The 21,694-nt window shown below is 33.6% G+C and overlaps 1 protein-coding gene across 3 annotated transcripts; it reads left to right on the top strand.

Annotated features, from left to right (window-relative positions):
* Window positions 1-223: 223 nt before the first annotated feature.
* Window positions 224-19,378, top strand: LOC128546230 (acetylcholinesterase-like). 3 transcript variants are annotated; one of them, XM_053547628.1, is made up of 5 exons: window positions 224-425; window positions 2,281-2,365; window positions 4,598-6,168; window positions 12,624-12,817; window positions 15,578-19,378. In XM_053547628.1, the coding sequence occupies exons 3-5, from the start codon at window positions 4,637-4,639 to the stop codon at window positions 15,718-15,720; spliced, it is 1,869 nt and encodes a 622-aa protein (XP_053403603.1). In that variant the 5' UTR covers window positions 224-425; window positions 2,281-2,365; window positions 4,598-4,636; the 3' UTR covers window positions 15,721-19,378. The 3 variants fall into 3 exon arrangements, with proteins under 3 accessions (XP_053403603.1, XP_053403605.1, XP_053403602.1); XM_053547630.1 differs by lacking the exon at window positions 224-425 and adding an exon at window positions 434-643; XM_053547627.1 differs by lacking the exon at window positions 224-425 and adding an exon at window positions 434-731.
* Window positions 19,379-21,694: the final 2,316 nt, after the last annotated feature.

Here is a 21,694-nt window from a genome sequence, read left to right as displayed (position 1 = left end):
ATGAAAACTGACGTTAGGATATAACATGTGGCAAAGGAGAATTACTGAGAACCAGTCCGTATCTTTGATAGAATTTCATTATCCAATTATTATGTTTTTAAAGCATTACAAACAAAAAAACCAGGTCATCTGAGTTCTTTGTTTACCTATTTCACCATTAAAGCCACTAATCCGGAGCTGGGAATCGCATTTTCTCACCATAGTGATGACATTAATGAATCAAGAAACTAAAAATGCTACCTACAATTCTAGGTATCTGGCAAATTACATTGCTTCGTTTTTGTGACCTTTACGCGAAACAGATCGCTTGCCAAGAATCAGGCAGAATAGTAAACGAAGTTTCTTTCAACGTATGTGCAGAAATAGACAGCTATAATTAAATCACTTGTGTTAAGATTTATTTGGATTTTTTCTTTGTTGTTCAGGTATTAAACTAAAATTTGTTTCATTGCTTTTATGTTCTAAGGAAATATGTGTTTGTTGGAGATTAAGTGATATTACCGGAGTTTTATTGGATTATTTGGTAAAAAGTAGAACAACAGAATATGTTTTTTTCTAGTAGTTCATACAAAACTGAGCGAATGTATTTAGTGAAGATTTCTTTTACGCTTATCTGTGAATAATTCACGAGAGCTGATTTTGGGTAAGATTCAATAAAGTTACAGTCTGTCGGAATATATGATGAGCTACGTAATATGAAGTTATTGTTTCTTCTACTCCAAGAGTAAATGGTATGCTATTTTCGTGGTATCTTCATGTAATTTTGAAGTCAGTATAATGTACATTTTCAATGTAAATTCATCATTCCTTATAGGAAAAATAATTAAGCAAGATATAGATTTATCAATACATCTCCAGATAAAAAGTATTCAGGGACTTTAATGAATTACGAATGTCCGTCCGTCCAACCACCCATTGAGTCCGCATCAATTTCTTTTTCACCGCTTGGATGAGTTTCATGAAACAAGCATTAATTGCTAAGGTCATCAAGAAAACCTGCACACAACGCAACTAGTTCTAAGGTCAAAGTTCAGTTAACATTGTGTCCACTCTGAGTTGTCTAAACAGTTTGAAGATTTTCATGAAACTAAATCAATTGTTTACCTTATCAAGACGACCTGCAGAGCGTCCAACGCAGGTCAGTATGTCCAAGGTCAGTGTCACACCAGGAGGAACAATCCCCTGTAAAAAAAAAAGTGTTCTAAAAGATCTAGGCCATACTTGAAAGTTAAATGAAAGAGCTTAAATGCGTGCCCACTGAATACCTTTTGATCATTTTGGGAGCTTTCATAAAACTATCACTTATTATCAAACTCATCAAGAGTTCACAACCCGGCTTACTAGGTCTAACCTCACTATCACTTGGAAGTCAATAGTCAAATAGCTTATCTTGTCAAACTTTGAGGCCAAACATCAAAAAGCTGAAATTGTCCATTCCATTTCTTGTTGGCTAGAAGGATTTTCATAAAACTTGCATCAGTTGTTAACCTCATTTAAGCAACATGCAAATTCCAGGTCACGAGGCTCAGGGTCAATGTTACAGTTGAAAGTCAGATTTCAAATGTCAAGATCTCTGCATTTAACGTTCCCTATATCAAAGCCGTGTATTAATCGCCGTCAGTGATAGCTTTAGTTCCAAACCTAACTGTTTCTTTCAGACGTAAAATGATCATTCCTTATTGACAGACGATTCAGTCCAAGTGTAATTGTTGTCATAAATAAATGAAAACAAAATTAAACAATAATACTGGGTATTGTTCCGAGTGTCTTGAAATTCTGGCCCCAATTTCACGAAAAAACTTAAGTAATTGCTCAGCTAAGTCTGTTATTTCAAGTGCTTGTTTTTGCCCTTTATGCATCTTCAATGTTGACTTTTTCATCTATATCAGGACCATATATGACTATTTCATAGATCAATACACATCAATTCTGAATTTAAATGTAAATAAATGAAGAATCGAAATATGAAATATACTTAAGCAAATACTTAAGTTTGTTATATCGTGCTTAAATAGAAATACTAGTATTATATTTGCGTGACTAAAATAAGTACTGCAGTACAATTTAGCTATAGATACATTTTTTGGTAGAAAAAATCAACATTAAATTATTTAATAAGCAATAGCACAATTTGAAAATAACAGACTTAACTAAGTAATTACTTAAGTTATTTTTCGTGCAATTGGGACCTGTTTCTTAAATATTCACAGCTGAAATATAGCCATTGTGGGCGTCTTGGTTTAACCTCAGTATTGCTGTAATAATTCTTTCTTTTTCCAGAATGACAATGGGCATTAATTTTAAGAGTGTGCTAAGCGACGGTGGATAAAATTGTTGTAAACGTCTCCAAAAGGAGGCGAATAGGGTGAGCTAATTTTATTTTACTTGGGTGGATTATATACATCTTTGCCTCCATAATATTTTCATAAAAATTCCATTTTCAGTCCCAACACTTTTCTCTTAGTGCGTTAAAAGCAGCATATAAAAGCAACCATATGCTTTTACTCTCTGTAACATATATTTCTGGTCCTTTTGATACCACAGAGTATATTTCTTTTTTTTACAAAAGCGTTCTTGTTAAGCCGTAGTTAGTGGGTGTGAGGCAGGTGCATGTCTGATATACTTCTGATGGATAATCCTTTTAATTCAATACATTCTATGCTCCCAAGCCTACGGAATCCTGTTTCCGCCATCGACTTTTCGACTAGACAGATACGCGAAAACTTGAAATTAAGCATCTAATTTCAACTTTTCGCGCTAAATTTTTTTCCGCGAAAAGTCGAAAACTTGAAGTTTTTAACACGACAATTGTCGTGCAAACGTCAACTTCTCGATCTAGAATCAAGCGCGAAAAGTAGAAATTTAAAAGCCTAAACTTCAACTTCTCGCGCAAAGATGTCCCGCGAAATGTAGAAATTTTGAAGTTTTTGATCCGAGAATTGTCGGGCAAACATCAATTTGCCGACCCATAATCTAGCGCGAAATGTTGAAATTAAGTGGCCTATCTTCTACTTTTCGTGCCAGTTCTTAAGGCCGATATTTTCGCGATGTTATCGCTTAAATTTCGACTTTTCGTTCTAGGACTAACTAACTAACCCTAACCCTAAACTAAGTAACCCTAACCCTAGAACGAAAAGTCGAAAATTAAGCGATAATATCGCGAAATTATCGGCCAAAGAACTGGCACGAAAAGTAGAAGTTAAGACTTAAATTTATACTTTTCGCCCTACAAATTCAGTCGATAAGTTGACATTTGCACGACAATTGTCGCGTTGCAAACTTCGACATTTCAACTTTTCGAGGAAATATCTTAGCACGAGAAGTTGAAATTAACTCTCTTAATTTCTACTTTTCGCGCTTGATTATAGGTCGAAAAGTTGACGTTTGCACGACAATTGTCGGGTCAAAAACTTCAAGATTTCGACTTTTCGCGGTAAATTTAGAGCACGAAAAGTTGAAATTAGATGCTTAATTTCACGTTTCGCGTATCTGTCTTGTCGAAAAGTCGATGGCGGAAACAGGATTCCGTACAAACCATCTTCTGACAGAAAGACAGCAACGGTTTTACCTTTATGGTCTTTTGGCGGCCGTAGAAGTCGCCAACTGGCCGTGTACGGACTACTGTTGTTACTATAAGTAGATCAATTTGTTCGAAATTGTAGAAATCGTTCTACATGATACATAACAGAGTTTTGCTTAAGCCGGAGCTAGGTGTTGTACTTATCAGGTGTTACATCCAATGAATCAATCAAACCGACTCTGTTATCATTATGTCAGCTTTCATGATTTTCCAGTGTCAACACACGGTAATAATGACTACTGTGATTGTGGGTGTATTATGGACGAACCACGCTTCAAATGCAACTAATTGTCATACATGATTAATATATACTCTCTTCTCTCTTTTTTTGCCATTGAAAATTATAACGTTAATATACTGACACAAAATAGAAATATGGCCCAGAAATGAGAGTCGCCGAGTGTGATCCGACCTTGTAAAATCTACTGGAGCCGAATACAAAATCCCAGATCTAACTACTTTTATAATGACGCTTTTATAATATCTCCAGTTTGTTTGCTTGTTGTTTTGTTATTGAAAGAACTCATCAATGTTTATCGTTGTTAACATGGAACTTAGTGCAGTTCTTATTTATTGAACTGTGTCAGGTCATGCATATTAATGAAAGTAGTCCGGCAACATACAATACATAAGGAACAATACGCATTTTATTCTACCTGTTCATATTTACTTGTCAGATACAAGCCGATATTTTTACAGAATTTATATAGGTATACAATAAAACAAAATATGCGCTGTCTACAAAAACACGTTTTTTATAAATGGAAAAGAAGTCTAATGTAAATTGAAGAATTAAAACTATCTTTCACGGATATCATGCGAAATGAACGACAGAATTTGATCAGTAGATTAACTATGAATCGCATTGTATTTGCTGATTATATTCTAACTCCGAAAGAAATAGTTCATTTTTGATTTTGTACGAACATGATATCATTGCTACATTTTACATTCTGAACCCAGTTCATTTGTGTTATTTCTGTTGATCGGTAACTGATGACTATTACTTTATTTCAGAGCTAAACATCGAAATAAGAAACGCAGGGATCACTAATCATGCAACTCAAGGACGTCATTCAGCAGTTAATTTCTCTAGGCACTATTTTAATATCGATTGTGGCGAGCATTAAAGGAGTGGGATATGGGCCCGTTGCACAGACAACTAAAGGCAAGGTTCAAGGATTACGGGTGAAGGTTCATGGAAAGGAAGTTGATATATACTGGGGAATACCGTACGCGAAACCTCCTGTAGGTGATCTACGGTTCAAACACCCCGTTCCAAGTGATCCTTGGAGAGGTATTCGTAATGCAACGGAAAAACCAGCTGCCTGTTGGCAAGGGGAGGATGACACTAATCCAGGCCACAAAGGCGCTGCTGTATGGAACCCAAACACAAACTGCAGTGAGGATTGCTTGTACTTGAATGTCTGGGTGCCAACTGACTCCTCTGTAATAAGCAAACCAGTTATGATATGGATTTTTGGTGGGGGATTTTATTCGGGATCATCGGTGCTGGATATATATGACGGGAGATATTTAGCTGCCGAAAATAACGTTATTGTTGTGTCTATGCAGTATCGGGTAGGGGCTCTTGGGTATTTAGCACTCTTTCATCGTGAAGCCCCTGGCAATGCTGGGATGTTTGATCAGGTAATGGCGCTTGATTGGGTCCAACATAACATTCATTTTTTTGGAGGCAATCCTCATTCGGTGACACTATTTGGAGAAAGTGCAGGCGCAGTAAGTGTTGGGATGCATATGATGTCTCCATTAAGTCGCAGCAAATTTCATAGAGTCATTTTACAAAGTGGTGCCCCACAAGCAGCGTGGGCGACAGTTTCTGACAAGGAAGCTAAAAATAGAGCGCTAATACTTGCAAAGAATTTTCAGTGTAATTACCCGGAAACTCCGGATATAATTGACTGTTTACGGAGAGTACCTGCCAATGAATTTCACCATCCAGAATGGGATACAATAGATTATGGGGTTGTAAGATTTCCATTTGTGCCTATTATAGATGGGACATTTTTACAAGAGGATCCCGAGAAATCGTTACGAAATGGCAACTTTAAGAAATGTCCGGTATTATTAGGCCATAATACAAACGAAGCCAATTTCTGGCTTATATATTATCATGAATTATTTTCTTTAGATTCTGAACCTATGGTTAGTCAAAGTTATTTTGACACCCTTATTGATGATATATTTCATTATCATCCTTATTATCCGAAATTATTAAACTCTTTCGGGAAGGAGGCGATAAAATTTCAATACCGGAACTGGTTAAATCCATATGATCAGAAAATGAATGCATGGCAAATTGATATGGCAGTGGGAGATTTTAGTTTTATATGTCCTTGTGTAGACTTTGCTTTACACGCGGCTTCAGCGGGAAGTAGTGTATATTATTATGTTTTCGAACATCGGTCAACTAAACATCATTGGCCAGAATGGTCTGGTGTTTTACACGCTGATGAGATTAATTTTATGTTTGGAGAACCAACGAATAAATCATTTGGATATACTGAAGAAGAGAAAATATTTTCCAAGAAAATGATGAGATACTGGACCAACTTTGCAAAAACCGGGTAAGTACATTGAAATTTTATCATGTTTATATTGGGGTAGCAGGCGCATTTTCAAGTTCACATATATTTCATCGTGGTTGTCATTTAGGTTTTTGTTTCGTTATATTTTCGTTTTTATCTTTTATAAAAGTCTGATTAGAATAGTTACCAATGAATCATTTTGCACTTCACAATCCTTAGTTGCTTTTTAAACAAATTTCTCCGCTATTGATGTGGAACACTACTCTGTCCTTCAGTCCTCCAAATTGCTTATCCGTAGTTAAACCTGACCAGTTTGAAACTTAAAGGTTCTGACATCCCGATTTGGCTAAAAAATAATCTTTCTTTCAAACTGTAGTTTGGTCATATTATGAACATTAGAATATGAATTTTTGTTTCCAGAATATTTTAAAAATTCCAAATTAAGAAAAAAAAGATGACCGCGTCGGGAATCGAACCCCGGACCGCCGTGGCAATAAAGACATTTTCCCTCGTCGGAAGTAGTGAATTATGATGTCAAAATATAGATATTTATAATCGGGACAGTTTACCAGGGGATTAAAAGTGTTACAAACGCTTTTCGATTTTCATCGTAAAAAGTCGTAAAAACAGCAAATTCCAATGTGTTTCTGTAACATATAGTTTGTCAGTAATTAATTTTAAAGCCTTCTTAAGAATAAAAGCAATTATTTCCAGATGTCTAAAAAATAAAATAAAAACATTTTGTTGTCGAACATGGGCGTAGGTTCAAGTCCCACTGGGACCAAATTTTTCTCTCTCCATTTTTTGCTTTTTTTCTAGTAAGTATTTTTTCTTCTTTTAAGGTAGTTCTGCACGTTTGGATCAAATTTTTTTCTACAATGTAGAATTTGATTAAACTGTGATTTTTCAAAACTGCATAATATATCAAGAGAATTGAGCAAATTAAAAAGATAGGGTCGTGTGCTTGATTTTTTGCTAGACTGATTTGAAAAATTTGGACCTCACGCTATTTTTCATAATGGGAGTTATGGCAAAATCATAGCTTTCATAACATTTTCGTGAATAGAATTTTTTCTACAATGTAGATTTTAATGAAACTTCTCACAGTTGTAAATAAACATGTTGCCTATAATGTGGTGAAATAAAGTGTATAGGCCCATGTGCTTGTTTTTGAAATATTTGATCAGAATGAAAGTGACCCAAACATTTCACGCTAATTTTAAGACATTATTTTGAATTATTTAACGTGTCAGTTGTTTTTATATCTTATTTTAACTTTAGAAAGTTAGTAACAGAGCCAGTGTAAAAAATTAAGTCACAGGTTGCCATTAATTCATAAAATGATTTTCATTTCCGTTCACCGAATCCAGGCTTTATTCAACGTTTTCCGGATAAATGACGTTACGCCATCACTTCCGGTTTATCAAACGTGCAGAACTACCTTAAGAAGTATTATTGATTTTTTGTATAAAAGTGGAAAATTTCATTTGATAAGCGATTTCTTGCTGATCAAAATGAAAGTTTACCTCTGAAACAGAAGAGGTAGAGTTAGACATCTTTAAAAATACCAAGTCACATGCTGTAAAAATTCTCTATTTTGCCTTTACTCTTTAGATAGCATATTGTGGAAGAAAAATAGGTAGGTTTTACCTCTGCCCCAAGGTTATTTTTTAATGAAGTGAGCAAATTTCTAAACAGACCCGCAGGACATCGAGTTCAACTTTTCAATGTTTGCGTTAGAACTCTGTCTCATTAAATCCATTTATTTGTGGCACCGTAGGAAAAATGACATTGACAGTTTCATTTTGTTTTTTTATAATTGTTTGCCAATACTTTGATGTTTCTTTTATCAAAATTAATGGTATAATGAATTCTCTGCAAACGTTTTGGATGGTGGCCATCACTTTGAAATTTGTTCTCTACTTGAGTTTGAGGAAATACGATAAATTATACAAAATTTATAAAAAAAAAATGCAACACAGCGCAAAACATGGCCAACTTTAAGAATATACAAAACAAAAGCCATTTTTTAAACATTACTATTAGGGGTCCAATACCTTAATTGATGATGTTTATAATTTCATTAATGTACATAGATATATCATTGGTACTGACATTATTATATTTGAACGCTTTATTTTCATGATTTTTTTTTCTAACATGTATTTTAATACCAGATTTTCCAACTTATTAGATAAGTTCTAGACAAGGTCATTATTTTTCTCTTTTTTTCATTGTCTGATATGCATAAATGTAATTTTATAGTTTCAGTTGTAAATAGCACTTATTGACTTATTGAAAATTATAAAGATCATACACATTACAATCTAAATGTGTTTTAACCAGGTTTTTCAAATCTATTAGAATGAAGATGCCATTGGGCGGATCAAGTTTTTGATTTTGGGTAAAACTTTACCTAAAGGCAGCTTATACCTGTTAAAATATGTGAAAAGATCCTTTGGAAGCATACATAACCAAACTTATTAGTAGCCTTCTCCTCTAGCACCGCATTAAGCATATTTAATCAAATCAATGGGGTTAAAGTTTACGGTCAACATAACTTTATTTATCGAAAACGGTGGCGCAGTGGACTTAGGCGTTCGTGTATTGTTCTTTCTCAATGTAGACCTTTGGAAGGCATCTGATGAGTTGTGGTTCTTAACCCGACCCCGGATTAAAAATTTTTATTAATAAAAAAGACTAACCTAGATGCAATAGGGAAATGATCAATGTCACAGTTGCTAACAATAAATTTATTGCTAGGATCATAAAAAAGTTTGATTCCGGTTTATAACATTAGTAGTATTGACATACTGTCACCAAACTTGCTGCATGGCAATCATATATAAATAACTTTGAATTGTATCGCTGTTACTAAAAAAAGGGAGTAAAAATTCTGTTCAGCAATTCTAATGGAACTTTGTGTGTAGGAGTTTAATAAGACAGCAAGTTTGTGTATTGTTTTTGTAAATAGTAGGGTCAAGATCACTGTAAAGCCAATTTCAGTGTTACTTGAAACAGAAAATGTTCGAAAAAGAAAAACAAAAACATGATCTTCCGGGAATTTCCACACCTTTTGTTGAAGAATTTTATCTCCATCTGATAAAATGGTTTTGCATGAAGGAAAGTAGAATTCCAGCAAAAATTGTTATCTTTTTCTTGGACAAAATTTCAAAGAGAGTGACATTATATCTATAGAAATTGTTTCGTGCATTTGTATTCTAGGCGTATTATAAATAGACCGTGGTGCAAAAAATCACTCTAGTTTTTCGGCGATCAAACAGAGTTAACATAAGACGGTTTAATTGTGATATGGTGTTAAATCAACGGGTTTTCAAAATCAGTTTATGATTTTTTGCATTTAGACAGTTGTAGCTTACATTTCAGTTTCAAAATCTTTAGGGTTACTGTTTATTATCCTTTTTTTAATAGAGCAATTATTCTCAATTACTTTGGTGATGGGATTTTTTTTTATTCTTTCACACTCATCATTTCCACATTGCGCAGTGAGACCTCAAACACATTATTTACGATGCCGTACGTATTTCTCATTGACCGGATTATTCTCAATAACAGTTCGCTGTCGGCAATAGTTGTAAATCCAAAAAGCCGTGAACATCGCATTTTATCGCTTGGAAAAGAGATTATTTCTTTAATTTATTGAGTCAGTGAACTTTAATAAGCAGCGTGTGAAAGAAAATCCTAATAGCTGTACTTTTGCTATTTCCGTGTTGTCGTTGTGTTTCTATAATATTTCTTACAATTTGCTGGTTATATGTCGAAGACTAGCTCTGATATACACGGCGTCATAACAAATATGAGCCGCGCCATGAGAAAACCAACATAGTGGCTTTGCGACCAGCATGGATCCAGACCAGCCTGCGCATCCGCGCAGTCTGGTCAGGATCTATGCTGTTCGCTTTAAAAGCATATTGCTATTAGAGAAACTGTTAGTGAACAGCAAGGATCCTGACCAGACTGCGCGGATGCGCAGGCTGGTCTGCAGCCATGCTGGTCGCAAAGCCACTATGTTGGTTTTCTCATGGCGCGGCTCATATGTATAAAACCCCGCTTGTAGTGTAGACTACTTCAGTTTTAAAATTTCACAAAACTGGCTTGCGAAGGTCGGTGGTTCTACCTAGGTGTCCGCCCCCTGCCTTAAATATTGTTCAGAGGGCACCTGGGGTTTCCTTTCACGGGAAAAAGCTGGAAAGTCGCTTTATGACCTATAGTTATATCGATCGAACAAGATCAAAACATCCTCAAACGTCGTAACTTTCCAAGCAGACCGACGCTACAAGTATTTCTTTGTTAAATATTTACAACATTGAAATAGCAGTTACATGGTATTTTAAGGCAGTTCAGTACCTAAGGAAGGATAGTTTTTTCTACAATGTAGAATTTGATTTAAAGCTGATTTTTTTCAAAACCTCCAAATATATTATAAAATGTGGCAAGTAAAAAATTAAAAAAGTCCTTGCTATCTTGATTTGAACATCCCTCACACCAGTTTTCATAATTGGATCAAACTTTTATTGACCTTTTTGTCGCAAAAAGAATTGTTTCTACAATGTAGCTTTAAGTATTTAACCTGTCAAATATTTTAATATGATGCTTTTTCTTGGTAAGTAAATTTGCTAACGGGTTGCATATGAGATTTATTCATAAGATGAATTTCGTTCCAGGCTTTACACTACGTGATCAGGCTAAATGACGTTTTACAATCCAGTCTATCAAACGTGCAGAACTACCTGAAAACAACAACAACAAAATAACTCACTGAAAACCCATTTGCTAATGTTGCATCAGCTATAAATCAGTTACAAAGTGTATCTAGTTTTTTTAGTTTAATCATATTTTTATACTGTAATTATCACAGAAGACATTATGGTAACTGTACATCAAGACAATAATATACAGTGTATATATATAAATAATATACAGTGTAAATATATTCTTACTGAAAATTCAACTTAACTATTAGGAAAAAATAATTACAAACACGCTAGAAATAATGTTTATTGCTGACCTAAATAAAGCTTTCATTTATAACATTAATGATGGTGCCTGCATTGATACCTAAAGTGAAAAACACTACTGTTCTATTTATGGTTGATTTCAACTTAAGTGAGCTATCCTGTTTTAAAATTATCTTGAAAAGTACACTTAAAAATAAATATTACAAAGATCTACAAAAATTCTGTTGATACAATTATGTAAAGTTTAACTTGCTTTAATGATTGTGGAATAGGCATATCATCTGTTGACAACCAAGTTTTCGCTAGCACTGTCATAATATTTAAGCATTAATTAACGTGGACACTTTATGTACATTCATGCTCTGTATCTCTGTACTGTAGGCCGGCCGAAAACAGAAGTTCAGTTAAATCTGTAATCAGATCCTTGGAAAATGCAGACTAATAAAATACCAGAATCTATCGTCCTATTTTAAAGGATAAACTATTGTAGAATTACACATTATTGTCTGAATCATAACTTGTGATGATGGCAGACAGACAGAGAGACCCATGACATCACATCGAACGTTTTTGTTTTTGTTTGTTTGTTTGTTTTCATCGTGAAACAGTGTTTTATATTACTTTATTTTCTCTTGTAAATACTTCTATATCAGTCATATGTAGTTTATTATTGCTCGAGTTTATATGAAGTTATTTCTGTGCTCGTTTTTCTCTATCTGCACCTTAATGGTAATAGAATCTCTAATTAAATGTTGTCAGAAGTTGTTGTCCGACCCTTTTGCCCTTTGGTGATGTATGTTGAAATTGTTATTGTAATTGTTAATATCAAAGAGTAATAAAATATGATTAAGTCAATCAAATAACTTTGTGTCCCGGAATCTGTCTATATCTAATCTTTTTGTTAATGTATTTCACAGCATAATGGTATGTAATACAATAAATCCGTGTAACGGTCAGGTCAGAGGATAGTTAAATGTGTCATATGGTATTGCTCTTTTTGTACGGGTAATTTTTCGTTTATAATACTTATCACGAATATATTTTAACTTGGTATAATTATCTATCACAGCACTGCAGAATGTTTTAGCAGATTCCCTCTCTTCTTTATCAAGTCAACGAGGGTAAAGAATTTGGATATTTATTTTTTGGCCATAACTATGGTATCCTAAACACGAAGAACTACTGAACTATTTTCATTATTGCGGTGTGCGATGCTGAGAATCATTTGTCTCTCTTTAAGTTGCAAAGATTTGTTTTGTACTCCTTCTCTGATTTTAATTTTGGTGAAGAATTTATCACAGTTACTGGATTCCATCAGCAATGTCAAGGTCATTGGGACAAATTTTGTTTTTAGGAATAGACTTTCTTTAACGGGCGATATTTTGTCACATTTTTTCTTCAGTTGTAGTTATCACTTGGATATTGAACTGTTTTGATAGGGCTGGTAACTTAAGTTTTGAAGAGTTCATTAAGATACTATTCATCTTTAGAGATTATACTTTAATATTTTTACAGGGATCCCAACAGGTCGCCAGGGTCCTTGTTTTTAGATGAGTGGCCATTATTTGATACCGTCACCCGCAAACATTTAATCCTGAGGCCGGAGCTTATAAATCGGCTGAATAAATCTTTAGCAATTGGTCATGGGTCAAGGGCCAAGGAATGCTCATTCTGGAAGGACTATCTACCAAACCTTGTCGTCAGAACAGGTATTGTGCATGAATTTAATAAAATTTTGAATTGCATTTTACATCAGTTTTCCTACATATAATTATTTTTATTTAACAGTGTGTTTTGAACAAACCTAATTATATGTTAAACCAGGTATTAGGCATGGTTTTGCTAATGTAGAACTGCATTTTGCATCAAGTACCTTTTACAGTTCCTGCAGAAACATTTAACAGTATGTATGTTTTGAACCATGCTAATCAGTTATTTATGCCCTTGCTATGTTGTGTTAGTGCCACCTGTCTTCTGGAAAAATCGAAAAACATTTGTTATTGCTGGTAATTTCACTGTTCTGCTAATATATTCAGCATGAAGTTGCTCCATATATATATATATATATATATATATATATATATATATATATATATATATATTTATATATATATATATATATATATATATATAGAACTAATAACAAGCGTTTAGAGATTTCTCATAAATCTTATTTATGTGCATCAGCTAATCAGATCAAAATATATTTTCAGTATTGGCAGTGATGCAATACTATCTATAACATGTCCACTGAAAGTAACATTTTCAGTATTCAAATGTTGACGCATAGTACTACTATTAGCAATGCACGTGTCGTATTAAGAACAAATGGTGAGGTCTAACTATGAACGCAATCATGGATAAAGCCTGTTTTCTCGAGACGTACTCTTAATCCGGATGACATTAAATGTAAGATGTCGAAGCTTTTATTATCATGACATACAATTAATGTCACAATTATAGCGGGAAAGTCTGGCATAGATTGATAGACTGGCGCTGGTTTTGTGCATTGCACGTGACCCACTTTTCTTTTAATGAATCAATAATGGAAGCATGGTGAATCAGCGGAAACTGCGATGCATAGCAGATATTTATTTTAGACATATTTGCTTAGTCCAAGTCTTAACGAATCAATTTTTCTTGGACATTTAATTCGATCGAAATATGTAAAAAAAAAAATTCGTTAAATTTTATCTGATAACACATGAACTTAAAACAATGAACTAAATCAGCTTTGGGACAGGCTTATCAAACGCAAGTTAGTTGCAGTACTCTAAAGCATTGTAACTGACTTTTAGTTTAAAACAGACATGTTACAAAATCTTGAATTAAAAAAAAAAAGAAAAGGAAACGGGCAAACATTCAACATTTACGAAACAAAAATGTGAATGAAATTTATTAACATTTAGGTAAAAAGATCCATAATTCGCCATACATTGTATCTTCTTATTGACAGCATTGGAAATTGCAATTTCACTAAAAGGAGAATAAAACAAGTCGAAAAAAGAACACATAACAGCCCCTCTAATAAAATTTAGACTATAATTTCCTGTTAGTTCTATTTACAGAATGCTTAAAAATGTAATCAATGGAAAAGAGTCCAAGAAATAAATGTTAATAAGATGAGATGGGATTTACGAAGTATATCTACATATAGAATTGATGGCAACTATCATTGCAGAGTGCCAAATAAAATGGTGACAGGACATTCGTACAAACTGCTGAGATTTTTACTTTGTGTTGCTTATCAATACTATTGTTCTATTTAATTTGACCATTGTACTTGTAAATTTGATACGCACTGTTCCTCTTCTTTTCGCGCTGTCCGGTAAAGACAGAACAGTAACCTGTTCATATTTGCATGAATCTCAACTCTACTTAACACAAGTGTCTCTTATCAACTGAAACAACCTACGATATTTGAGCCGTGCCATGGGAAAACCAATCCGCGCTGTCTGGTCAGGATCCATGCTGTTCGCCAACAGTTTCCCTAATTGCAAGGGGCTTTGAAAGCGAACAGCATGGATCCTGACCAGACTGCGCGGATGCGCAGGCTGGTCTGGATCCATGCTGGTCGCAAAACCACTATGTTGGTTTTCTCATGGTGCGGCTCATTTGTGTTTTCTTGCCTACTAACAGCATCTTAGAATGTGTGTGCAGTGTTATAGATTGAAGATAACTTCATGGAGTATTTTTCTAACAGATTGCATCTTTGGCGTGATTTAATTCTGTAGCTGTAGAAAGCGGTAAGTTTATGTTAATATTCATCTCGTTCATGTAATTTGTTCAATGTTGCATCAATAATTAATATTTCACTTTAACTATATAATAAATAGTTGATTTGCTACCCAGGTAAAGAAAACAAGTTATCATTCCCTGAAGAATTTGTTTTTATTTGGAACTTAAAACAAAAAAGCAACATTTTCTGATAATCCTACCAGAGTTGTTTCTGCAATATCGTTTTAAAGATATTTCACAGTTAGTTATTTTTAATCAGATGTGTTCATGCGAGGGTGCTATAAAAATATATATATAAACATATATGAAAATTTAATAAATACCCCATATTTATATAACTTATCGGATAAGTGTGTATAGCACAGAGATAAATACCTGTAAATGATATCATTTTAAAAGTTTAAGACATACCTTTTTTATTGATGCACTATTCTGAACAGCTTTAACAAAGATATGAGGTTTGTATAAAGAAAAAAAACTTCGTATCCAAATATGTCTGGACATATTGAAAATGTGCTTTTTATTTTCAATTAAGAAAGTGATAATATAGGATTTTAGTTACATAATTCAAAAATGTATGGATACATGGGTACGTTTGTTCTATGGAATTGTGTTTTAAACATACTGTGTGAAAAGCACCACTCACTATAATTCCAACCAGTCGTACGTTATTGCATAATTATGAACCTATGATTCTAATTTCATAAAACATGTTTTTATTCCTCTTTCAGCTGATATGTCAGAAATGGAAGTGGAATGGAAACTTCAGTTCAATGAGTGGAGCACAAAATACATAGTGGAATGGAAGCAACAGTTTGACAGCTTTTTGTTGGACCATGGTTTATCAAAAAATCGAAACTGTCCGACACCCTAAAAAATAACAGAAATACCTCGGATTTACCATATAGCTCGTCAGTCATAGCGTCATGCTTATTTATGTTGATCGGAGCAAGAACGAAAGATTATTAAGTGTACTCACCGCATTTGACTGACTTTATTACGTACTAAGTTATAAACTGCATTAAGTTAAATGGAACCTGGAATTCCTATATTTTGACGTTCATATCGGGTGCGTGACGTCATTTGTGACGTTAGTTTCATGTGTATCGTTGCGTTTAAACGTTTTTAAACGACGACATTTCCAATTTTACTCACTCTAACTATATTACAAATTTCTATCATTTATATAATAATAATAATAGTAATAAGTGTAGATGCGTATGTAATAAAAAAGATTAGATTTGTATCGAGAAATATGCACTTGTTCTTTGGCGGAATAATAATGCGCCTCATAAGTCACGCAATAATTCCGCTGCAGAACTATTTTTCATGATATGAATCGTATATCCTAAATTATGTCATAGAGGTCTTTATAATGGAAGGAGCTCTTCATTTTAAAACAATCGCCGAAAACCATGAATTAAACATGTATACTACTGGTGCGTTTCAATAAATTTGTTATTATATATATATTACAGAAGTCTTTACAACCCTTCATAGTATTTAGACAAGAATATCTATTAAACGTCTGTTCCAAAATAAATTTAATGTCTGAAAAATATCTTCTATGAAATAGCTCTAGCGTCTTCTTTCTACCTTTATCTACAGCAGCCAAGGAGGAACAGCTTTAAACTCTAAGTTGTTTTAGAGTACGGTTTTAATGCCCCAATAAAAGTGAATAGCTGAAATGCTTCCGCTTTCTTGAAAATTAACAAATTAGTTTGAACTTACAAACACATAAACAATTACCCAAATCAATCATCTATCGAAGATCAAAACACATTTTTCTCTAAAGTGTTATTCTTTATGAAATGCTAGAAATACAGATAATCGAAAGAATATTTGACCCGCGCCATGAGAAAACCGACACAATGCGTTTGCGATCATCATGCATCCGCGCAGTCTGGTCAGGAGATCCATGCTGTTCGCTTTAAAGCCTATTGCAACTAGAGAAAACGTTAGCGAATAGCATGGATCCTGACCAGACTGCGGATGCGCAGGCTGGTCTGGATCCATGCTGGTCGCAAAGCCACTATGTTGGTTTTCTCATGGCGCGGCTCATTTCTACTCAGTTCGCATCTTACATGACATGTCAAATCTTCTACAGATTTCATAGATATTTGTCTAGTTCAGTATAAAGTACCGTCAATTCAGTAGTTGATGTTTGATGATTTTACGTAGGTCATATATTTGTAGACACTGATTCTCAAATACAGGTCAAATGTGTGATTTGTAGACACTGATTCTCAAATACAGGTCAAATTGTGTGGTTCGGGAAACAATGCTGGAAAAGAGGATAAAGCTTGAAGTATTTTTTCTACGAAATGTACATCTTTTATTTATTTATGTATTTTGTAAGGATATCTCTGTCGTTTGATGACAAAAGATGATATTAGTTTTGAATTTTTGGATTTTTATGAAAATTTGTTTGTCACAATTCATTAGATACATTTTATCATATAACCTTTGTGTTCTTCATCATTGAATACAATTTTCATGACTTTGTTTAACATGTTTGTTGTATTCTCACGAAATTAGGTTTATTTGGATACAAAGGGTGGCAAAAACTTTTGCAATAGATAGAAATAAATAGCAATAAATAATTATGCACAGGTCATTTTTGAAATGCACATGTATTTGTAATTGTCTATATTATTTTCAGTCACAGTGTCTGACATTAGTTTGTAAAGAATCGCATTTTTGAGAGCTGTAATCGGGTCATTGCTCCACTGAATGCATGGTTTAGAAACGTCTACGAACTTCCGGTTTCAGAACATATAACAATGGTTCTTATATTGTAGTTTTGTAGTTCTGTGATAAGGAATATGTTTATATGTCTGTCAAAGAAAAAAAGGTGATAAAACTACTTGTTAGTTGTGTTGAAAATAAGTCGAAAGAATGGCATGTATACATAAATTTTGAACATGTATTCTTTGTTTTGATCATGTGCTTTCCCTTATACATGTAAGTGCTGGCGTAAAATCCGGATTCTAATAGCTAACATACCAGTATTTAATTTGAGAAATTCAATTTTCTTCTGAAATAAAACGGTTTGTTCGTTTGAAAATGTTGCTGTTTCAAACCGTATATCACTGGCTCGATACATAAACGAGGACAAGTTTGAACGATAAATAATCAGAAATTATTGTTTAGTTTATAATTCAGTACAAATAGAGATGTACATAATTATATATCATATACCATTTAAGTCCTTCTAGCATAAACACAGTTATGCATTACTTACCTCCTGTTTATGACGCTGAGCGGGTAAAATTTGGTTCAAACTTTTGACAAGAAATGAAAAAGACATTACTTGTTTGTTCTGTTTATACAATTTAACAGTATTATGCATAAGGTGCATAAACATTATATTCTTGTAGGTTGAAATGGACCGAGGTTTGCTTCTTATGCCAAACAATAGTGTTTATATACTGATACGATAAACTTAGTGACAAGATAGGGTTTACTATGATGAAAGTGATCTAACTATGACAATAATGAACAGTGAGAGAGCGATTTCACTAAGACAGAGAAAGTGACAACGAGGCTACTATGAAAACAGCGAGTAAACTATAACAACGAGATTACTATAAAAACGAGGATATAAAAATAGCAGCGATTTTACTATGACAACAGCGAACGGAGAGCTTACTATGATATCAGCGATTTCACCACGACAGAGGCAACAACGAGTATTACAACTGTGCGGGTAACGACCAACAATTATAAAAACAGCTAAATTATCATATAACAGCAACGATTTTACTGTCAACAACGAGTTAACTGTGAAAAAATATCAGCGATTTTACTGTGTGTGAACAGCGAGTTTACTAAAATTAGATATAAAAACCACCGAATATAGTGAACAAAGTTTGAAAGTTTTAATATCACAACAGTCAATTTTCTTCTTGCGTTGTATTTTTCCATGCGTACATCGCTTATGAGTAGACAAAAATAAGTAAAATACAATAACTTATATATTACTTGCTTCGTCCATATTTTTACCGATGTTTTGTCCACTCAGTTATAACGAGAGAGCATTAGTTCATTAATCAAACATGTCATTTCAGCATATATTTTCGTCAATACACCATGCGTTTCTGATGTCTCCAAAAAGTCCCACCCAGACATGATGTAGTTTGTTGCTCAGCATAGCAACATAAAGTCGGTGAAAATCAAATTTAAATAGTTTGTTCAAACTCACAAAAGATACCGTTGTTAGCATTTCCGCTAATTTCAATTTTGCGAAGCAAATCTTTTGATTCTTTTTGTTTAGATATACATGTATTTACAGTAAAATATCTTATAACGGAATGAAATTGTTTCTTATTGAAGATTCTATATACAGTTTATATTACTGCAAAACACTCGACTAAACAAACCTTGAATAGAAATGCTAACTTAACGGTAATGTTCATGTTGTAATAGATGGAGTTCCGTGTTCTCATGTTGTATGTTATACATGTAATTTAATTGTAAATGTATGTAAAGTATATAATGAAAATATGAAAATAAATATTTAAACAAACTGGCGTTTACGTTTAACTTTTATGTTACAAGATAAATGATGTACAAGTTATCATACAGGTTCTTATTTCAAAATTACTATTATACCTTCAAACAAAGAGCAGCCGGTATAAATACTCATTTGACGAATCATTGTCGGATAACCAAGATTGCATTATTCCGCTACAACTTTATTTTTGTCCCATAGAATGCATGTTTACACATATAACATAAAATGCTTCAAAAACGTAATGCAAGAAATATGTAGGACAAAAACAACCTAAAGGTAAAACTGCTTATTCACAAGTTAATTATGAATAATAATTGCGAAACCAAATGTTTTACATCTCAGTCAGGGGTAAATGCAGTACAAGAAAAAACATGACAGGCGGAATAGAATATTGTTGGTACATAGGAGAATATAGGACGCAGATGAATTGAGTAGACATATCACAGCGGATCTTATTGTTTTTGGTTGGGTATAGATACAACTAGAACAAAGATTCAACAGAAGAAGCCGTGTCCTCACAACGCAATGATGCTAAATGGTACATGATAATCTCAGAAGCCATCTCGGCTTTTTCATATATATAAATAAATATATATACATTCATTTATAATTGTAAACATTTTCATATTCATTTACTTTTGTAGTACTCTATTCTAGTGGAAGATCAGATATTAATATAAATATAGTAAAACTGAATTAAATATCACAGTGTGAAATGATATGAAAGAATACGAGATATATTTGCATCTTTAAAATACTAGAAATAGAATTATGCTTTAACTATTGAAAGAGGTCGCAACAAAAGATATGTTAAGATAAATGCAGTTGCCCGCTTCTTTCATCGACAAAAGCCTTCCTACCTATATTTAGACGAAACATAATGTGTTTCGTACATAGCAAAAATGACATATTATCTTAAAATGACATATCATCGTCATTCTTTGACACATATTCATTTCAGACGTGGTTTATAGTAGACTTTGAGAAGCAACCTGCTTTGACCTGAACAAATTTGCACGCTATCTCTCGGAATCACCGCTAATCACAACATGTGTTCAAACAAATTATTCCATCAGGCAGGCTAATAAAGTCGCAATTTTGTAATAATGTGCTATCGCTATGGCAAATTAAGCAATAAAAATCAGAACAAAAACATGTTACAAAAATTTTCTATCACACATTGGTAATCTAGTCAACTGTTTAATCACGAGGGTTCTGTTTGTGGTTCACAGTTCCGCGGCCAGGAAGAACCTGATATTAGCATGACGTTTTGTCTGTTTTGGCAGTATGAAAATGAAGAGGACTCGCATACAGAAACCATAACAAGATTAGTAAGATGCTTTCCAAGTCATGGAAAAAGTCATATGACTTAAATACGAATATGGTTCAAGAAACATATGAACAATTTAATCACGATCCAAGGATTTAATCACACTAGACATTTACAAGATCAATGTATGCTTTTATCATTGTTATATATGACACTGAGATGTTTTCAAAAACGGCAGGTAGGCTGCTCTAAACTATATTTCGTTGCAGAATAGTTTTCCTGGACTGAAAATGTATCAAACTGCATTAAAGCTCGTATAGGGTATATTTCGCCGAATCTGAAAGGCAGGAGCATTATCTCTACAAAGGTCATTCTCGCAAAAAAGAGGTCACCATTTGATTCTGGGAACCCCTGGTGGATAAGAATCATAAAATCCGACAGATGCATTGTTTACATGATGTCGATCGCATTAAGATAAAAGTGACCCAAAAATAGAAATACCTTTTCTGTTTTCCTTTTTGCTGTTAAATCAATCATGAACAGACAGGTAGTTTTGTACTGAGATAAGCTTGGCATACTTTCGTTCAATCTTTTAATGTTTTTATCACGCTGGCTTGTCGGTTGTTTTTCTGGAATATATTCAAGGAAAAATACGTTTGATGAATTTGTTAAAGCCGCTTTGAACAGGAAATTAACTTTGGTAAACAGACCGCTTAGGTCAATGTCAGTAATATACATAAAGTATCTAAACCTTAAAACTAGTTAGCTAGAAAGGAAAGCTGGGATTACATTTTATCAAAATTGTAACTTCGACGTTTCCTGTTAATATCCAGGTTGTCCATAGGAAAATTAATGTGTTTCTCTTTCAGTTTCAAAAATGTTTTCTAGTTTTTATGTTCGACTTTGACTACGATAATTGGTATGATTGTCTTTTGTGTGTTTTTGTTTTGTTTTGTTTTAAATAATTGGTATGATTGTTTTGTTTTTGGTTTAAAAAAGAAGAAAAAGATGCCAGTAGTCTGAGACGTCCTTTCTAGAATTGCGAAACATGTACCACGTTCA

The sequence above is a fragment of the Mercenaria mercenaria genome, chromosome 7, assembly GCF_021730395.1.
Source record: "Mercenaria mercenaria strain notata chromosome 7, MADL_Memer_1, whole genome shotgun sequence".
NCBI classification, from domain to species: Eukaryota; Metazoa; Mollusca; class Bivalvia; order Venerida; family Veneridae; genus Mercenaria; species Mercenaria mercenaria.
Note: the sequence above shows the minus strand (reverse complement) of the source record. Positions and strands in the feature narration are given on the sequence as shown.

What these genes read in the sequence shown, in the direction of transcription:
- LOC128546230 (XM_053547628.1), top strand. Translation starts at nt 4,637, where the DNA reads ATGCAACTCAAGGACGTCATTCAGCAGTTAATTTCTCTAGGCACTATT. An exon ending in ACCAACTTTGCAAAAACCGG is followed by an intron (nt 6,169 to 12,623) that starts GTAAGTACATTG and finishes ATATTTTTACAG; the next exon opens with GGATCCCAACAGGTCGCCAG. An exon ending in AAACCTTGTCGTCAGAACAG is followed by an intron (nt 12,818 to 15,577) that starts GTATTGTGCATG and finishes TTCCTCTTTCAG; the next exon opens with CTGATATGTCAGAAATGGAA.